Source organism: Geotrypetes seraphini, chromosome 1 (assembly GCF_902459505.1).
Source record: "Geotrypetes seraphini chromosome 1, aGeoSer1.1, whole genome shotgun sequence".
NCBI lineage: Eukaryota > Metazoa > Chordata > Amphibia > Gymnophiona > Dermophiidae > Geotrypetes > Geotrypetes seraphini.
Genome location: NC_047084.1, coordinates 295,140,274 through 295,161,359, shown reverse-complemented (window position 1 = coordinate 295,161,359; position 21,086 = coordinate 295,140,274). Strand labels below are relative to the sequence as shown.

At 42.8% G+C, this 21,086-nt stretch overlaps 1 protein-coding gene across 5 annotated transcripts in view; it reads left to right on the top strand.

Moving 5' to 3' along the window:
* The window catches only part of FBXO41 (F-box protein 41), a 184,279-nt gene that overhangs the window by 72,992 nt on the left and 90,201 nt on the right, over positions 1-21,086 (top strand). For 3 of the 5 annotated variants that reach the window (XM_033953778.1, XM_033953788.1, XM_033953751.1), the window contains one exon: positions 15,235-16,225. In XM_033953778.1, coding sequence (XP_033809669.1) covers positions 15,495-16,225 — 731 coding nt within the window. In that variant the 5' untranslated portion in view covers positions 15,235-15,494. Of the gene's footprint in view, positions 1-13,611; positions 13,716-15,234; positions 16,226-21,086 lie in introns of all 5 variants that reach the window. The other 2 variants (XM_033953771.1, XM_033953760.1) reach the window with 1 other exon arrangement.

The window sequence follows — 21,086 nt, the reverse complement described above, 5'->3', positions numbered from 1 at the left end:
CTAGGGTATACATATTAAGGGCTTCTAGTCTCTCCTCATATGTCTTCTGGCACAAGCCTTCTATAATTTTCGTCACCCTCCTCTGGACCTCTTCAAGTCTTCTTACGACCTTCGCCAGATACGGTCTCCAAAACTGAATGCAATACTCCAAGTGGGGCCTCACCAATGACCTGTACAGGGGCATCAACACTTTCTTCCCTCTACTGCTATGCCTCTCTTTATATAGCCCAGCGTCCTTCTGGCAGCAGCCACCGCCTTGTCACACTGTTTTTTCGCCCTTAGATCTTCGGACACTATCGCCCCAAGGTCACTCTCCTCATCTGTGCATAACAGCTTCTCACCTCCCAGCACATACGGTTCCTTCCTATTATTAATCCCCAAATGCATTACTCTGCATTTCTTTCCATTGAATTTTAGTTGCCAGGCATTAGACCATTCTGCTAAATTTTGCAGATCCTTTTTCATATTTTCCACTACCTCTTTGCTGTCTACTCTGTTACAAATCTTGGTATCATCCGCAAAAGGCAAACTTTTCCTTCTAACCCTTCAGCAATGTCACTCACAAACATATTGAACAGGATCGGCCCCAGCACTCCACTACTCACCTTTCCTTCCTCTGAGCGACTTCCATTAACCACCACCCTCTGGCGTCTGTCCGACAGCCAGTTTCTAACCCAGTTCACAACTTTGGGTCCTAACTTCAGCTGTTCAAGTTTGTTCAAGAGCCTCCTATGAGGAACCGTATCAAAGGCTTTGCTAAAATCTAAGTAAATTACATCTAGCATATGTTCTCGATCCAGCTCTCTGGTCACCCAATCAAAAAATTCAATCAGGATCGTTTGGCACAATTACTTTTTGTAAAGCTATGTTACCTCGGATCCTATAACCCATTAGATTCAAGGAAGTATCCTATCCTTTCTTTCAGCAACAATTCCATTATTTTTCCAACAACCGAAGTGAGGCTCACCGGCCTGTAGTTCCCCGCTTCATCCCTGTGACCACTTTTGTGAATAAGGACCACACCAGCTCTCCTCCAATCCCCAGGAACCACTCCCGTCTCCAGAGATTTGTTGAACAAGTCTTTAATAGGACCCGCCAGAACCTCTCTGAGCTCCCTCAGTATCCTGGGATGGATGCCATCCGGTTCCATCGCTTTATCCACCTTCAGTTTTTCAAGTTGCTCATAAACACTCTCCTCCATGAACAGTGCAGAATCTACTCCATTTTGTCGTGTTACTTTGCCAGACAATCTTGGTCCTTCTCCAGGATTTTCTTCCGTGAACACAGAACAGAAGTATTTGTTTAGCACATTTGCTTTTTCCTCATCATAGTCCGCATATCGATTCCCAGCATCTTTTTAGTTTAGCAATTCCATTTTTCATCTTCCTCCTTTCACTAATATATCTGAAAAAATTTTTGTCTCCCTTTTTTACATGTTTAGCCATTTGTTCTTCCACCTGTGCTTTCGCCAGACATATCTCTCTCTTGGTGTCTTTCAGTTTCACCCTCTAGTCCTTTCTGCACTCCTCTTCTTGGGTTGTTTTTTTTAAATTATTATTATTTATTTCTAATTATAAATCAAAATTTACAAGAATACATCTTGCTCCATTAAACACAGGGAAGAAAAACAAATCAAGGTATTAAAGTTCAATCTTACTTATACAGATAATCTTATTCCCCTTCATAGACAACTATAATGGGGAGAGTGGTAAGTAGTTACATAAAATGAGGGGAGGAAAGGAAATTGATTAAATAAAAGCCTTAGTGCTTCTAAACAACTGCTTTAACTTCTACTATCCCTCTTTCAACATTCCTTAACGATCTTCTTAACATCTAAAAACTCCCTTAGATGATTTGGAGAGAAAAAGGTGAATATGACTCCTAAATACCTAACTAAACATTTGCAGGGATATGCCAAAAGAAACGTGGCTCCTAATTTAATAGTATCTTGACGCATAGAAATAAATTATTTCCTTCGTTCTTGAGTGGTCTTAGCGACATCTGGATAAATCCATATTTTCTGTAGTGCAAATAATTTTTGGAAATTTTTGAAGTACAATTTCAAAATCATGTTAACATCTTGCTCAAATACAAACGATACTAGGAGCGTTGCTCTATCAGTGTCTACTGTTATTGTTTGTTTAAGAAGAGCGGTTACATTGGCAAAGTCTATTTCATTGTTCTTTTTTCCTCTTTCTTTTCCTTTTTCTCCTTCTTCTGTTCTGAGAATCTTTTTATTTGGTAAATAATAAATCTTATTTACTGGAGGAATGCAATTTGAAGAAATTTGTAAATTTTCAATCAAATATTTTTTCAATATATCTAGAGGTAACGTTCCCGGAATTTGTGGAAAATTTAAAATGCAGAGGTTTAATCGTCTGTTGAAATTTTCAAATTGATCCAGTTTTCTATGTATTGAAGTGTTATCTTTAACTGAGGCTATCTTAAACTGTTGCAAATGCTGTATATCATCCTGCATTTGCTTAGCTTGGGCTATAAATTCCAATTTCATTAATTCCACAGTTTTTGTTAAGGAGTCTAGTTTATCTGCTATTTTGGTTACCTCTTCCGTTGATTTTCCCATTTTGCTCTCCATCCGCTGAAGAAGCAGCCAGATGCTGTTCAAGGATACCTCCGTGGAAGAGGGTGAAAATTCCTCATTCTTGCTTGCAGACATCAGTCGTTCTGCCGAGGACATCGTGCTCCCGCCGGGAGACCCCGCGTCTCCATTTCTGGGATTGCGTATCTCCTGCCTCAACGCCTCATCAATCGCTGGACACGGAAGGTGAAGGGAAGCCGGAGGAGATAAAGATATTTCAATGCCCAAAAGAGTGAACGACTCCCTCTCGTCTCCGCCCAGCGCCGGCCTCTCCACTCCGGATTGAGCAGTTCCTGGAGGGGCCAAGAAAAAATGGTCCATCATCTGCTGAACCGGGGTGGACGCCAGGGCCGGCGAGGAAATGGCCCTGTCCACCCCTTTCCTTTTCGTATGTGGCATTAGAAAAAACGAGGTATATTTTGAGGAAAGCAGACACAATAAGCTCTTACAGCATCCTTCCTGACTTCTCACACCATTTAGGAACATCGTCACTCCACAGAGTTTTTTGGTTTTCTCTGGATTTTCTTCTTTGTGGATATTTTGGGGTCAATTCCTTTTCCTTTCCTCACACCACCACCATCTTGCCACTCCCCCCGTTTGGTTTTTTTTTTATATTTCACGAACGCCAACTCTTTTGCCTTTATTTTCTCCACAACTAGTTTGGAGAACCATATCGGTTTCCTTTTTCTCTTGTTTTTATTTATTTTCTTCACATAAAGGTCCATAGCTATTTTTATCACTTCTTTCAACTTAGACCACTGTCTTTCAACTTAGACCACTGTCTTTCCACTTCTCTTATGTCCTCCCATCCTAACAGCTCTTTCTTCAGCTACTCTCCCATTTCATTAAAGTCTTTACGTTTGAAATCTAGGACTTTAAGTATCATGCGGCCACTCTCCACTTTAGCCGTTATATCAAACCAAACCATTTGATGATCGCTACTTCCCAGGTGAGCACCCTCTTGAACATTAGAGATACTTTCTCCATTTGTGAGGACCAGATCCAATATCACTTTTTCCCTCGTGGGTTCCGTCGCCATTTGTCTGAGCAGAGCCTCTTGAAAGGCATCCACAATCTCCCTACTTCTTTCCGATTCTGCAGACGGAACATTCCAGTCCGCATCCGGCAGGTTGAAATCTTCCAACAGCAGCACCTCCTCTTTCCGTCTAAACTTCTGGATAGCCACAATCAGATTCTTATCAATTTGTTGCGATTGAGTCAGAGGTCTGTAGACTACACCCACGTAGATAGAAGTTCCATCTTCTCTTTTCAGAGAGATCCATATCGCTTCTTCCTCTCCCCAGATCCCTTGCATTTCAGTTGCTTGGATATCGATCTTTACATAGAGAGCTACTCCTCCACCTTTTTGACCATCTCTGTCCTTCCTAAAAAGATTATATCCCGGTATGTTTACATCCCATCCATGGGATTCACTGAACCACATCTCTGTGATAGCAACAATATCCAGATCTGCCTCTAACATCAGGGCTTGCAGATCATGAACTAGTAATATAATAGTTACCCCTGACACAGGAGCTGGGAACCCCAAAACATCTAGGACTGTTTTTACAATTGTTTTGAAGCCTTTTTCTTGACCATCAATAAAATTTTATTTGAGTTGCCTCACTATTCCTTTTGTTCTCAAGGTAAAATTGACTTGACAGCTGGGTCCAAGTAGTATACTGCACATTGTGGGGTAAAGCCTTGCCTGGACTGCAGGCAAGATTTATGCGCCTTTTTTTTTATGCCCGGTTGGAAGGAAAACCACGAAACTGGAATATGTACCAAAAGAGTCTCTGGATTTATTAAACAAACTCCAAAATTAAGTGCTGTTCACCTTTTCCGCTCAGCAATCCTTTCACGGCATCATTTTATGCCCCACATCATAGTTCAAAATGACATCATATTCAAGCAGTTCATAGCCACATCACCCTATATATAGCACAGTTCAAAAGTAGGGCAAACCAAAAACTCCAGCATGCGACTATGCTTTTTCACTGAGGCTCCTAGTCCCCCAAGTCCCTTGGCCAGCTGGCTGGTCAAAATAATTGTCCCTGCCAGCTGTGTTCTTACATCTTTCCAGGTAAACAGGAAAATTATTTCTCCAAAAACTTTATTTCTGGCAAACTTTCTTTTCCTATTAGGACACTCACAGGACTGCTTTAAAGCACTGCTAGATGTAGCATTCCTCCCAAATATAGTTGACCCTGCCCACCCATTTGCTTCCAGTGTCCTTTCTATCTGTAACTGGAAAGGCAGCCCTCAGGACTCCTAGCGCCCTGACCCATGGGACAAATCTCCAGTTCACTGGGGAGGCTTAAACACAAACATACTTCTGCCCTGCCCCATCTCAGCACCTCTTTTTGCCTTCCCAGCACAGCTGTCACACACACACATTTACTTTCAAACTTGTAATTCAGGATCAAAACTTAAACCCCAAATCTAGCAAATTATGAACTCTTTCATGCGACTCTTCCATATACTCGTCTTGCATAAAGAAGCCTGTCTCAGGAGCCCCTCCCACTCTGTATCACTGGGGCTCAAATTATATGCGATTGTTTCCATGCACTCAAGTCCTCACTCTCTGCTACACTACCCCCTCCCTGGGAGTCAAAGGAACTCTTAGGACTGGCTTCTAATTCCCTTCCAGATAATTATTCTTCTCTCTTGTAAAGGTTTAAACTGCAAAGCCCAATACCTTTCTTTCAGGAAGTTTTCTGCCTACCAGGAACCACAGACAGAACTCCACCTGGTTTCTTGTTACCAGTGGAAGCTGCAGAGCCTGGGAGATTGTGCATGTCTGATCTCCCCTTCTTGGTTCAGCTGAGGCTAATTTATTCACCTACAGCCCTGGTTCTTTCACACTAGGTAGCTGCAGTTTCCCTGGGACTGTCATATCCCACCTTTACATTGAACTTGTGTTTCACTGGCTGCCCTGCTAGAGAAACAGACTCAGTACTCTCACTAGACCTCGGGAAAGAATAATAGTGGACAGAGCTAGTTTTGGGAGCCCTTCCCACCTGGATTCCTGGTTGCTGTATTTTCTGAATCCCTTCCTTTTCCCCAAGTTGCTTTAAAGTCCTGTTTCCTGCTTTTAGCAGAAACTTGTTTTTAGTTTGTTCCAGCCTCAGAGCCTGGTGTCTGCCTGCCACAACATTCTGTAATTAACTAGAAGTATTTGCAGAATTGCAGGCATTTGCATAGCTGATTTTGTCTGGCAGGAAGCACTAGGGACCTGTAAGACTGCATAATGTTAGATATTTATATATATCTCAAATAGTGGATGGATCTGAGGGTTGCTTGTTGCTGCTGGTCGTGTGTGCCTATGCATATGGCCTCATCTTCTTCCCTTCAGCACACGTGGCAGAACATAGAGGTCCAAGAGAATGTAGAGAGCAGTTGGGCCCCGTCATAGCGTTGTCCTCACAAATACCACAATGTAGATCCAATAAGGAGCACTTAGGAGTTGAAGAGTTGTGGTGACCTGAAGGATCTGGCGGTTCGTAGTCAAATGCCCGCAAGACAAAAGTGTGCGGACAATTGCGTGTAGACAACTGAGCGCGAAGACATCTGAGCGCAAGATCTGGCTCATAGGAAGCACCATGGAGGCAGGTGTGCCAAGGAGAGAAGACAAGACGAGGGTACAGAGAAAAAGATTGTGCCTGGGAAGGGGGTAGAGAAAGGGTGTCCTAGGGAGCAGAGAGAAAATACCTTGAGGGAGGACAGAAAGAAAGAGTACCCCGGAGGAAGGGGGGACTTCAAGGAGAGACTAACAGTTTGGGTTGGGAAGTGGGGTGAATACTGAGGCCACTGCAAGCATTTTGCCTTTGTTTGCTAATTTAGATCATATTGGGAGATTAAAACACTGGTTCCCAACCTCAAATGTACTATCGTGAGTTGATGGGATCACAGAAAGAGGACTGCTCCCCTCTCTCTGGACTACTGGCCAGTCAACATGGGCCCTATGAGTCAGTGAGTGTACATTGGCCTTCTCCAGTGTGGAGTAGAAAGCCTTGCAGACTACAGTAGTCTGTGAGTGCAGTACTGGCACACAGGACCCCGTGCTTCCTGCTACTACTGGTACCACCACTTCTTGCTTTGCATAAGTTCAGAGAAGAGAAAGTAGATGACACCAGTTTTATTTTCTTATTTGGGGGACATGTGAGTCCAGACTAATAGCCCACTTTTTTGAGGTTGCTTTTAACTCTTAATCCCCTCATCCTAATGCACCCACTGTAGCCTCCTTGTGACCCCGGGCATGTCATTTGGCACGCCATTGCCCCAGGTGCAAAACTTAGATTATGAGCCTGCAAGGGACACAGATAGTACCTGCGTATAATATGTACAGTGGTGTGTATGCCTAGTAGCGCTATAAAAATGATTAATAGTAGTACTAACTGGAACTTTGTCAGTATTGTAAATTAACTAGATATGGCTAATGTGGTCAGGTCTTTCTAGCAGTCCGTGCAGGGGACCTAAGAGACCAGATGTTGTTGGTTGTTCTTATCATTATGGAACCTGTGTTTAGGAATGAGAATGTGGGTGCCGGATGGCATCAAAGAGTAAAGGATCATGAGCTTGATATATCACCTTTCTGAGGTACAACCAATTCAGTTTGCATTTATGACATGCAAATTCTTTCTCTGACCCTAGAGGGCTCACAGTGTGTTATTTTGTGTCTAGGGCATTAGAGGGTTAAGTGACATGCCCAGGATCAGAAAGAGCCATAGTGGGGAACCATATGCTCTTCTTTTCAGGATGATGGAATGCAAAGGAGGAAAACCTTGTGGTAAGGGCTCATTCTATCAGAGGTATCTCATCCTCTTGGGCAGAGGTTGTTGTCGGTCTCTTTGGAAGAGATTTGCAGGGCCGCTACCTGGTCCTCTTTGCATACGTTCTCCAAGTTTTATAGGATCAATGTGGCGGCCAAACAAGATTCTGCTCTGTTCCTCTGTTTTGACAGCAGGCTCATCAGTCCCACCCTGATTCTCTCTGATGCTCTGTTATGTCCCACTAGTCCCAGAATAAAGTGGGATTGTACAAGAACGAAAGATTCGGTTCTTATCTTTGCAAATCTTCTTTCTTGTAAATTCACACTTTATTCCGATAACTCGCCCTGTACTTTGCTGATTGTCTTCCTTTCCAATACTGGTAAGCTGGATTTCTGTTTTCTGACCAGCCTTTATAAGAGTGCCATCAGAATGGGTTTAGCACTCAGTTTTGGGGGTCCCTAATTAGGGCGCCCCCTTCTGACAGTGCAGGCTGTGTCTCGTTGTCGTTGTCATTCCAGTTTATAATGTTTACTGACCTGGTTCAATTTTGTTTAATTGTTGCTGTTTTGCATTTCTTGACATGAGCCGATTAGATTTATTTGTCGGGGAGTATCCCCGTACCCCTCTCTCTCTCTTGTTTTTGTCCTCTACAAATGTTCCTGGCTGCTTTACAACTAATTGATTCTTAAGGGGGCAGTGCAGAGGTGAGAGTGGTGGCTTTTAAGTCTCTGGAATATGAGGCAGCCTACAAGTTCTTGGAGGGGGGGGGGTAGACGGAATTAATCCACTAGTAGTGCCTTCAATTCTCCACCACCGTACCTCTAGCTCTTCGCTGGCACGAGCAGCAGCTCCAACCTGCTGCTTGTGCCAGCCTCGGCACTCCACTCTGACATTACTTCTGGGTCCTGTGACTAGGAAGTGACATCAGAGGGAGAGCCGATGTGGGCTCAGGCAGCAAGTTAGAGATGCTGCTCGTGTCGGGGAAGCTAAACAGGTTCGGGGGAAGGGAAGGGGAGCGCACGTGCAGCGGGGGGAGGGGAGGAGTTGGGGAGGAGAAGAGGGTGAGGGGGTGCCACTGTCCTGGGTGTCTCCCACCCTCGCTACGCCACTGTCTGGGGGTACCCTATCTCATCTGTAACCAAAAATAATTGTAACGTTCCTGGAATTATCCAGCTATTTTTACCCAATGTGTAACCAACAAAATTGTAACGTTCCTGGAAATGTCCAGTCAGCTCTTTTGTAATCCGCCTAGAACTGCAAGGTACAGACGGAATAGAAGTCACTAATGTAATGTAATGTATATGTGTAAGCATTCCTGGAGCTGGGGCAGGTAGGCAAATAAGCACTAATTTTCCTAGCACATACACAGGTGTAACTGTATAGAAGCTTTAGGTGGAATGCATTGCCAGAAGTTGTGGTAAGAGCGGATAGCATAACTGGTTTTAAGAAAGGTTTGGACAAGTTCCTGGAGGAAAAGCCCATAGTGTTATTGACATAGACATGGGGGAAGCCACTGCTTGCCCTGTATCGGTAGCATGGAATATTGCTACTCCTTGGGTTTTGGCCAGGTACTAAAGACCTGGATTGGCCACCGTGGGAACGGGCTACTGGACCCTGACCCAATAAGGGCTATTCTTATGTTCTTATTTTATAAAGACAAATAGGTGCATAAGTTACCTTTATAAAATAGCTACAAATATATCCCCACAGAATACTCACTGTTTAAAGTAGGTGGACCATCAGTAGGTTTGGATCTGTCATATCATTGGAGGCACCAGTACCAGAGGCACCATTGAACAATTTGTATTTCACAAAAACATTTATATAAGGAATTACCCACACACCTTTAAAAAGGAGCACTTCTCTGAGGTGCCTGCTTCTTAGGCACTGATTTACCCATTAGCCCACACAGACATCAGCAGTTTGTATTGCACTGCCCCGTTCATAGAGCTGTTTCCCCCCACCCCTGCCCCCTCATACTTGCCTGCATTGTTCACTTGTGCTGCTGTTGGGGCATTGGATAGGCTCTGCTGGTCTACTCAGGTGTCCCTGCCTGTAGGCTGGCTCAGCTGCTGCAGCCACTGGATCTGAGTTCCTACACATGAGCCCAGGATTCCTCATAAAGGACTGTACCACAATAGGGGGAGACTCAGGAGCTTCAGTTGATGCTGCTATAAGTTAGTACTGCCCCTCTCCTCCCCCCTTGCTGGAGAAATCCAGGGCCTTTTATTCATCCCAGAGCCCAGACAGACATCAACAGTTGCCTGCAGCATCATTGTGATTCTGAAGCCTCCCAGGCTAGCATTCAGCTTGGATTTCCTCTCCACCAGGAGCCAGGTAAAAAAAAAAGTTTTATATTTTATGATGCTGGACTTCAGGGGTGGGGGATTGAGAAGGGCAGGGGTTAGTTGGGGGAGGGGAAAGAAAGTCGAGATGCCAGGCTCTGTACCCCAACACCCATGTTAACTCTGATCATCTGGCAGGCCTCTGTGTAAGTATAAAGCAGTGATGACACTGCTGGAGTTGCCTTGACATATCTGCAGCCATGCTTATGCCTCAGCTGGAGGGCAGCCAACTCTCTTGTCTGTGTTGAATCACTCTTGCTGTTTGGGAAAGGTGGCTGCAGGAAGTTTAGCAGCAGGTCAGTGCTAGCACCCCTGACAATCTGCAGCGCAGCAGAGGGATTCTACTGGAGCCCTTGCAGGCCATGTGGAGATAGTGAGTGAATTACTCCTGCATGCTGCAGAACTGGCCTCACCTCTTTGCAGAGACTCCAGCAACAGTAGTCATAGAGTGGCATGATGTGTGTTCACAATGAAGAGAGATACTGGGGCAGTGACATACCAAGGATGGGGCGGTGGAGACAGTTCGCCCCAGGTGCAGATCATAAGGGGGTGCTCTGGTCTCTTCCCCACACTGCAGTCTTAAATCTTAGGGCCGCTGGCAGCATCAATCAGCTAAACATGCTGCATTTGGCAGCCCAGAAGCTTTCCCTCTACAGGTACAGGAAGTTGAAGCAGAGGGAAAGCTTCCGGGGCAATATATTTAGCTCACTGAGGTGCCAGCAGCCTGAAGAGTACAAGCGAAAGTCTATAGGGAGAAGAAAAGAGAGAGAGAGAGAGAGAGAAAAAAAAAGGTACCCATCCAAGGGGGGGGGGAGATAGAATATTGTACCTGATTGGGGGAGCGAGGGGTAAGGGAGAAAGCCACCAAATTGGGATGAAGAAGTAAGACCAGGGAAGGGGGAAAAAAGAAAAGGGAAGGGAGAGAGAGCGATGCTAGAGCAGGAAGAGAAAGGGGAGGGAGAGAACATGAGGGGGAGAGAGTGGAGACAGAGAGGAGAAATAAAAATGGAGAGAGGGATGAATGTGGAATGCATCATGTAAAAAGAAGAGAAGGGAGCAGTGGTGTATCAAGGGCAGGGATGAAATCCACCCCGGGTAAGGGAGTGAAAGGGCGTTGGAGTAGTCGTGGGTCTACGGTCCACCTGTGCGTGGCTGTCGGTTCTGTTAGCCCTCGCCCCCTCTGACATCAACTTTCTATTCTGGGGTGACAGACCTGCAACCACATGACTGATCCATGCATCTTACCACTGCATGGAGGAGGAAGTTCTCCGTCCCGGGGTCCCGCCCTATCAGGTATGCCATTGGGGCACAGACCAAATGGAAGGGGCAGAGAAAGAACGCAGACAGTGGATGAAAAAAATAGAATGAAGAGAAGATGGGGAAAGCAGAAACCAGAGACAAAAAAGGTAGAAACAAGAATTTTTTTTTCTTTTTTTTTTTGCTTTAGGATAAAGTAGTATTATAGATGTCTTGATAAACATTTATAAATAAAAAATGGACATAAGGATCTTTTTATTGCACCAATTCTAATACATTTTATATTAACTTGGAGCCCAAAATCCCCTTCCTCAGGTCACAACAGAATACCATAACATGTGACAGCAATATACTGTCCTGACCTGAGAAAGGGAGTTCTGGCCTCTGAAATTTAATTAAAAAATGGATTAGGCCAATAAAATGGTATCTTATTTTCCATTTTTTATTTATTTACTTTTATTTGTTAATTTGTAAAGTAGTGATTATTTGTCAGGGTTTTTTTTTTCCATATTTACATCTTGTATCTTTATATGATTCACAGTATTAGGGGACATGGGTCATTGTTTCTGTGGAGTTGCATTGTATACAGAGTCTGGTTTCTTTATGGTTCAATTTAACTTTTGAACATATTTCTATTTTTAGTAACATAGTAAATGATGGCAGATAAAGACCTGACTGGCCCATTCAGTTTGCCCTATAATCACAATTTCATGATTAAATTAAAATGTCTTAGGTTGTGATTATGTATTCCATACTGGCCAAGGGTATATCTGTGTTCTATGTGTATGAAAAAGACATGGTTTTCTGTTAGCATTGAGTGTGCAGAATCAAATCTATACTCATCTGGCTTGTTTAGTTTTACAATGAGTGTAGTGATTTTCTAGTGCTCACTTCACTGCAGAGGAGGGGGTGATAACAATTAACCGACCCTGGGTGTCAAATACATTAGGTATGCCACTAGGTATGCCTACACATGCGATGTTAGACCCATGCAATACTAATATAATACATTAGATATCACAGGATGTACGTTTTTTCATAACTTCAGTTGTGAAAAAGTCTTTAGAAGAGGGAATATTTCCATAAGGATGTAAAGAATCTACGGTTACACCGATTTTGAAAGAGATTGGATTAAATGTTGATGAGATGAAAAATTTTCGTCCTATTTCTGTAGTACCATTTCTCAGTTGATAGAAAAAGTAGTGATGATGATTAAATGATTATGTAAGTCGGAATGATTGTTTAGATCAATTTCAATTTGGGTTTCGACACATGCTTAGCATGGAGCTGCTATTGATTTCTGTATTGGATGTCGTGAGGGAAGGGATGGATAAAAATTTGAGATATTGCCTTTTGTCCCTGGATGTTTCAGAGGCTTTTGACTCTGTTAATTTGGACATATTGTTATTGAAGTTGGAAAGATTGGGAATTGATAAGGAAGTTTTACAATGGCTCGCATCTTATCTGGGGGGCAGATCATTTAGAGCAGGGGTGCCCAATAGGTCATCGCGATCGACCGATAGATTGCCAAAGCTCCGTGATAGACTCACTTTGCCTTGGCAATCTACTGGGCCGATCAGCCTTCTTCTCCCCGACGTCAATTCTGCCGTTGGAGAGGAAGTTCAGGCCAGCCATTTGCTGCCTGGCTGGGCCGGAACTTCCTCTTCGACGGCAGAATTGATGTCGGGGAGAGGAATGCTGGTCGGCCCGACGCAGGGAGAGCTTGGGACAGCGGCGGCTATGGGGCCTGTTCCCTGATGGCGGCAGCAGTGGCTTGGAGGAAGGCATGAAGAAAGAAAGAAAGAAAGTGGGCAGGCAGGGAGACAGAAGGGAAACAGAAAAAAAAGAAAGAGGGCATGAAGAGAGAAAAAAAGAAAGAGAGGCAGGGAGAGAGGAAGAAAAAGTTGGGGGAGGGAATGAGGTCTGGAGGAGAGGAAGCATTCAGGCTGAAAGCAGGGAAGAAAGATTGGATGCACAGTCAGAAGAAGAAAGTGCAACCAGAGACTCATGAAATCACCAGACAACAAAGGTAGGAAAAATAATTTTATTTTAAATTTAGTGATTAAAATGTGTCTGAATTTATATCTGCTGTCTATATTTTGCATTATGGCCCCTCTTTTACTAAACTGCAATAGCGTTTTTTTAGTGCAGAGAGCCTATGAGCGTCAAAAGCAGCGCTGGGCATTCAGCGCAGCTCCCTGCGCTATTGTGGTTTAGTAAAAAGGGAGGGGGGTATATTTGTTTATTTTTGTATGGTTGTTACTGAGGTGACAGTGCATAGAGTAATCTGCCTTGACCTCTTGGAAAAAACCCCAGAATAGAAATGATAATTAACATTTTCTCTGCGTACAGTGTGCTTTGTGGTTTTTTTAAAAATTTTATTGTTGGTAGATCATTTTGACTTGGTCATTTTAAAAGTAGCTCGCAAGCCCAAAAAGTGTGGGTACCCCTGATTTAGAGTGAGAAATGGGGTAGAGGTTTCTAGGACCGTGGATGTGAAGAGAGGTGTACCACAGGGCTTGGTCCTTTCAGCCATACTTTCCAATTTGTATATGTCCACATTAGGAGTTGTGTTTCAGAACTTAGAGGAGTATAATATAGGCTCTGTGCAGATGAACTATTTTTTTTTTCCCGATAGGTAAAGATGTCCATGAGATAGAGAAGTATTTACAAGGTTGCATGGAGAAGATTGTGGAATAGATGGATGTTCATGGTTTAAAACTGAATGTGAACAAAACAGAGGTGATGATTATAAAAATAATCCGAAGAATTGTTTGGAATTAGAGAATGTAAATGTGATGGGGGAGCAATTATCGGTTAAAAAAGAGTTGAATGTGTTGGGGGGGATGCTTGGATAAGTCATTGACAATGGGAAATCAAATACTGAAGACAATCAGGTGGCGTACATGCAGTTACAAATGTTGTAATGGTTAAAACCAATGCTTTCTGTATCATGATTTCTGTACTCTGGTGCAAGTGTTGATTTTAAGTAAGGTGGATTATTGCAATGCATTATATTTGGGGATTGTGAAAGTTAGGATACAACTACTGATGAATTCAGTAGCAAAGCTTATTATTGGTGTATCTAGAATGGCCCATATAATAGATGCTGACACTGTCAACTTGAAGTAGGGACACTGGATCATCTTTTATTGCCCGTTGATACTCAATTTCTGGAAGTCAATTTGGGGTAAAATCAATTTGATATTATGTGTCTCTATTCCATTGTCGTATGACGTGGTTTTATTTGGGACATTGTTAAAACTTAACAGTCCAATTGACAAATATCAAAATAGACTTCTTATTATGACTGGGTGGCCATGCAATTAATAACTAGAAATTGGAAAAGTTGGGATAGGTTGAACTTTTCTTTTTGGTGGGAAACACTTTGTTTATAATATAGATATGAAAGGATGATAGCAGAACAATCTGTGAATGGTAAGATTTTCAAAGAGATTTGCCGCTAGAGAGGCAGCCGCGTTCAGCGAGGGAGGGAGCCAGAATTAAAATAAGGTAACCTGGTGGGGGGAGGGGGTTTGGGGTGGAGGGAGGGGGTTTCGTTCCATAAGACGCACCCTTTTTGGGGAAAAAAGGTGTGTCTTATGGAGCGAAAAATACGGTACCCTTGAAATAGGCACCTTTTGAGATGCGTAATAATAATGCTGTTGTAACCCACCTCAAGCTCTGCTTTGGCGGAATTGGCGGGATATACAATCACATATAAAATGATATAATGTAACGTAATATTTCTTATTTTGGTGCTGTTATAAAATTACCTTCCTTATGTCAATACCTTACAAAAACCTACACTACGATAACTGAGACATTTATAAATACATTAAAACAAAAACGCTGTGGAGAAGATGATGTTCAAAATGCAGGCTTTATTAAAAGAACAGTTCAATAATCCACATAAGAAATGCCTAAGACCCAAATCATTGGGGACTTGGACCCTGAGAAATCCCTAGGACCCTCTTGTTTGCGCGTAAATACATGAAAAAACATGATCGTAACTGAGGAAGGCACTTAGGTGCCAAAACACTGGCTGTGTTGAGTCAGTGGGGTTTTTTGGGGAGTTGATAAAAGTCCCGGTTGATACATCTTTACCATCTCTACTTGTGTTGACTTCACTGTCAGGTGTATCACGATGGAAAAAAAGGTTGAGAACCATTGATCTAGCAGTTGGTAGGACCAAATTAGGAAAGATAGGAAATAACCCAAATACCACTGTATATTGATCCTGATTTCCTTTCTGTTTCAGGAAATTCATTTCAAAACTAATGCACTTGATGGCATATCTTTGAAATCTGGCTGAATGGAACAAGAAGGACTGAAACGTAGGTGGACTTCCTTCTCTGTTTGTCCCAGACATGACTTTGTGGACTCAAAACTGTACCGTGTTTTGGCACTTTATACCCACTGCTGTTTCTGATGTTAATGCCAAGCCCACACACCATGACAGGCCATTGGTGGTTGCTCCGAGGACGGGTACACAGTAGACATTGCGGTTGTAGCTGAGGAATGGCCTCTCTGGACTTGCCTTATCGTTGTCCGCGGTGTGGGGAACACAAACGCTTCCGGAGTCTCTCATCCTTACGAGCGCACCTGGAGTATAACCACACCTATGAGACTCTTTATGTCCTTTCTAAGACCAATAGCATTTGTGATGCCACCGTATTCCCTCTGTCCAGTGAAACGACCTTGCTGACTCCAGCCACCCGCAGGGACATCTTTGAAAGCACTTCCTTCCAGGGGAAGGAGCAGAGATTCACCTGTGATCTCATCCAGGGAGAAGATCTAGATTCTGCATCATCTCGTTACATGCACGAAATAGAAATCCCCCTGAGTGAGATATTTACTAAAAAGGGGATGGCCACTTCGACTCCTTCCAGTGCTGTGGCAGCTGCAGCGGTTGCCTCAGCTGCAGTAGATGCTGCCTATGAGGAAGGCTTGGCAAGATTAAAGGTCAGGGCATTTGAGAAGCTGGAAGTGGACAAGCGGTTGGAGAAGCTGACAGAAGAGGTGGAGCAGAAGATTGCATCCCAGGTGGGTCGCTTGCAGGTGGAACTGGACAGGAAGAGTTCAGAACTGGAGAAAGCAAAGCTGGAGAGCGTGAGGTTGAGCCAAGAGAAGCAAGATTTGGAGGACCGAGCTTCTGAGCTTACTCGTCAGGTGGATGTCAGTGTGGAAATGCTAGCTTCCCTGAAACAGGACCTTCTGCAGAAGGAGCAGGAGTTAACCAAGAAACAACAGTGAGTCCTTGTATAAGTGGGTGATGGAGTGCATGCAGAAGCTTATGAGTGATCTGAAGTGTGCTCAACCAGAGGGGTGAATGTGACTGACTGTGACATATATATCTGTATGAGTTCACAAATGATTATGTGCTCTTATGGTCTGATTAATTAGATGTTTCTCATAGCCAGGTCTTTCTGACAAGCTACTCAGAGGAACGACATTGAATCGCAGAAAGCCTTAAAGAGCAGTTCTGTAACTGGCACCTGTAGCTTGTAGGTGCTTTAGTACATAACCACAAGGGGATGTACACATGGAAGGAGCATGGGAGGGGCATGAGCCTGTCTCCAATTAACATGCATAGAGGGGCATTTTCAATAGGATGTCTAAGTCTGAGTTTGGATGTTTTGGGAAAGATGTCCAGAAATCCAGTAGAGAAAAAGTTCATTTTCAAAACTGCAAGGTCTGTCTTTTTTGTTTGAAAATAAATTATCTAGACATTTGGGCCCTTAGTACATCTATCTTTTTTGGCCATTCTCGAATATAAAGACGTTCACATGAAAAATGCACAAAAGCAAGTTTTTCTGATGTCCATGCAGCCAGCATTCTTAGCAAACTGACACAGCCAGCTGAGCATTCCTGAGTGCAGCAGAGGGGTATTCTAACGATTACTACAGTGAATGTCATATTAAAAGTTCCAGGTATAGATGTCACTATAGCTTGCTTATATTGTACAGTGAGTCCTCCAAAACCCACCCACAACTTACTGTACCTACCTGTACACCACAACAATAGCCCTTATGCCTGTAGGTACGGTAGGTTTTGGAGGGCTCACCATACAATACAAGCAAGTTATAGTGACATCTGTACCTGGGACTTTTACTATGACATTCACTGCAGTAATCCTTAGAGTGCCTCTCTGCCCTGCTGTACTGATGTACGTGAACCATTTGAATCTTTCATACAGGCTGGACAGTACTGGGTTTTTTCACATCTTTGGGTAGTGGGAGGGGGGTCAATGACCACTGGGGGAAGTTATGCCTTAATCCCTCCAGTGGTCATCTGGTCAGTTTGGGCACCTTTTTAGCATTTAGACGCTTTTAAAACAGGTCTAGTTCCAACATCTAAGAAAAAGCCCTGGATGCTTTCTTAACGGTTTGATTATCTTTGCAGAGTGTCCAAATCCTAAGCCCGCCCAAAGCACGTCTTTAACATGCCCCCCTTAAGATTTAGATGCACTGGAGACAAAACAACCAGAAAGACATAGAAAGCCTGTTTTGAGAATGCCCACTTGGACATTTTGACTAGTAAAATGTCCAAGTGCTGGTTTATGCTGTCTTTTGGACATCTATCATTTTTTGAAAATGAGCCCCATAACTTTAAGAATACTATCAGTTTTACGCATTGCATAGTACGCTTAGGCATGCCATTTATGTCTGCTGTTGACCTGGCTTAAATGGTTGCGCCTAAACTTAGGTGTGTTAATTTGGGTTTAAGCTACTATTCTGTAATGGCAGCTTGGCATCTAGATGCCGCTGTAGAATTGGCACTCAGCCTGCAGCAACGGCATGCCAGTCTGGAGTTGCTAAGTTAGAAAATTGTCCATTTAGGAACTGATGGTCTGATTTAATAAATTTTTCTAAAACTTAGGCGCTAAGTAGTGTGGCACTTAGGTGCAATTCTATAAATGTTAGGCGCACTTTATAGAATCACACCTAGAGGTGCCTAAAGTGGTCTTAGATATTCTAATTTTAGTTGCACCATATTTATGCCAGGGTTTTCTTGGCCTAAATACTAGCGCCTAAGTCCAAAACATGCCCATGATCTGCCCCTTAATCACGCCTACTTTGTGGTAGGCACTTACTTCATTAGGTGCCTACCATCCAATGCAATTAACATCAGTTACAAGTTACCGTATTTTTCGCTGCATAAGATGCACTTTTTTTACCCCAAAAGTGGGTGGAAATGTCTGTGTGTCTTATGGAGCGAATATAACACTCCCCCCCGGTACCTTTTTTTAATTCCGGTGGTCCAGCGCTGTATCGGCAGGAGCTTTCCATGCTCCTGCCCCTCCCTTGCTGGACGGCTGCCTCCTCATCTCTTGCGGCCAGCGGCGCACAAGGCAGGAGCGAGCTTTTCATGCTCCTGCCTAGCCCTGCACCACTCTCTGAATGGCTGAGTTGTGTGTGCAAATCTGGGTGTGTGCCCAATTTGCTTGCTCAACTTAATTGAATAATGAGCCAATTAGTGCTAAATGGCTTCTTAATGAGCAATTATTAGCATTAATTGTTTTTAATTTAAATTTGTGGTATAAATTTAGGCACTGTTAATCTATTTAAAACCGTCGAAGTGGATAAATATAAATGAATGAATAGAAATGCTCCACTTATAAACTCAAGAGCACTATTCCAACGGAAGAAAAGGCCTCAGATATTATCACGGCAGAGCATAAAAGCTCAAACCTCCTCCACCCACATCATCGGCCAAAAATCTTCCGGAAAGAATGTGCTACTGCCACTACTCTAGCAGGACTATAATCACTAGCAGCTTTTCATACTATGTAGGTAACGGTGGTACAATGTGATAGCCAACGTTTCACGGTATACAACCGTTTCTTCAGGGCTTTATCCACTTTCACTTCCCCACATATGTCTGTGAAAAAAGCATATACAATCACTTTATCTATCTCTATATAGTACCTCGAACTGAGATGAATATATCAGCCGTAGTACTCACTGCATTGCTTGCTTTCTTGTTCATACCAGCGTCCTGTCGCTAGAATAGTGGCAGTAGTACATACTTTCCGGAAGTTTTTTGGCCCATGATGTGGTGGAGGAGGTTTGAGCTTTTATGCTCTGCCGTGATAATACCTGAAGCCTTTTCTTCTGTTGGAATAGTGCTCTTGAGTTTATAAGTGGAGCATTTCTATTCATTCATAAATTTAGGCACAGCATTTATGCCTAAAATTTAGACGTATTGCCAAAAAGGGAGAGTCATGGGCGGATTGGAGGTGTTTCTCAAAGTTGCATGCATAATTACATAGGTCAACACTTCATTTTCATCAGAGTTAGTGTTGGGTGGGTTTCGTAGTATTTTTCATGCTGATTTCAAATCTGTGTTTAGTTTTTCACTAGCACGTTGCTTTTTTGTGATGAGGCTCATTATATATAATTATAAACAATCCAGACACAACTCACAAAAAGAAATCATACTCTTAGCATTTTTGAAGAAATATTGGTTGCTAAGTGACATGGTCCAGTATAATTATGCTATGCTGTGTGCTTATTTGACTTTGGACCGAAGATACTGCAACATTTCTTTAAGTTGATGCTGCAATTCTTAAAACCCTATATGCTAAAATGCTATAAGCTAACATTAGTCATAACTTTAAAAGTTTACGTGACCGAAAAAAACTAACAGATAAATGTATAAGGAGGGTTAATGACAGTTGTCTTTGTTTTTTTTATGCTACAGACATTATTTACGGTGATTAATATCATTCTTTATCATGCCAAGACATTGTCATCTAGATAGTTTCTGTTACGTCTGTGGTTCATTCACGATGAAAGCACAATGACGCCCAATTACCGTAGATCTGAAGAAGGTATACAGATTGTACTTTGGCTGTCCACTGGGTGACCAGGATAAGTCTTGGGCTCCACATATCATCTGTACCAATTGTTCCAGCGGACTTCGTGACTGGCTCAATTGACAAAAGGCAGCAATGTCATTTGCAATCCCAATGATATGGAGGGAACCGCAAGACCATATTAAAGATTGCTACTTTTGCCTTGTGAACACAAGTGGATTCTCAACTAAAAGCACAAAATTATATAGCCTACTCTGGATTCTGATATTAGGCCTGTTCCTCATGATGACTCACTGTCTGTCACTGTACCTCCACAAGATGGACTTGCTTCTGTGGAACATGATGAGAAATATAATAATGATGATGCAGCAGCAGGTCACAATCCAGAATTATCTGATCCTGATTATGTGAATGATGAAGATTCAGAACCAGAGATCTTTACACAAGCTGAGCTCAATGATCTTATTTGTGATCTAAATCTTTCAGAAGAAAAGACAGAACTTCTTGCTTGAAAGCTTAAGCAAAAGCACTTGCTTGCAAAAGATGCTAATATACAGTAACTCATTACAGAAAAATGAATCATAACTTAACAACATTCTTCACTGTAAATGGCTCGTGCTTTTGTCATGACATCAACAGTTTGTCACAAGTGCATTGTCCAGATGAATGGCGTCTTTCCATTGATTCTTCACAGAGAAGCTTGAAGGCAGTGTTACTGCACAACAGAAATTACAAACCAAGTATACCAATTGCCCATTCTGCTCATCTAAAGGAGTCTTATGAGAATATGAAGAATTTACTGGAATCAATCAGATATAAAACACACCAGTGGAACATCTGTGGTGATTTGAAGGTCATTGGCATGCTAATGGGAATGCAAAGAGAATTCACTAAATACTGCTGTTTCCTGTGCTTGTGGGATAGCAGATCTACAGCTGAACATTATGTCAAGCAAGTCTGGCAGCTGAGGAATACCTATAACCCAGGGACAAGCAGTGTAAAATTTATACCATTGATGGAATCTCATAAAATATTTCTTCCACCTCTTCATATCAAGCTGGGGTTGAAGAAGAGCCTGGTAAAGGCCATGGATAAAGAAAACCCACCAGGTTTTCAATATCTTGTTAAGAAATTTCCAAAAATCAGCACTGCAAAACTAAAGGAAGGGATATTTATAGGCCCACAGATCAAGTCTGTTATGCCGGATGAAGATTTTAAGCAATTACATTACATTAATGATTTCTATTCCGCCAATACCTTGCGGTTCTAGGCGGATTACATAAAAGTTTTCA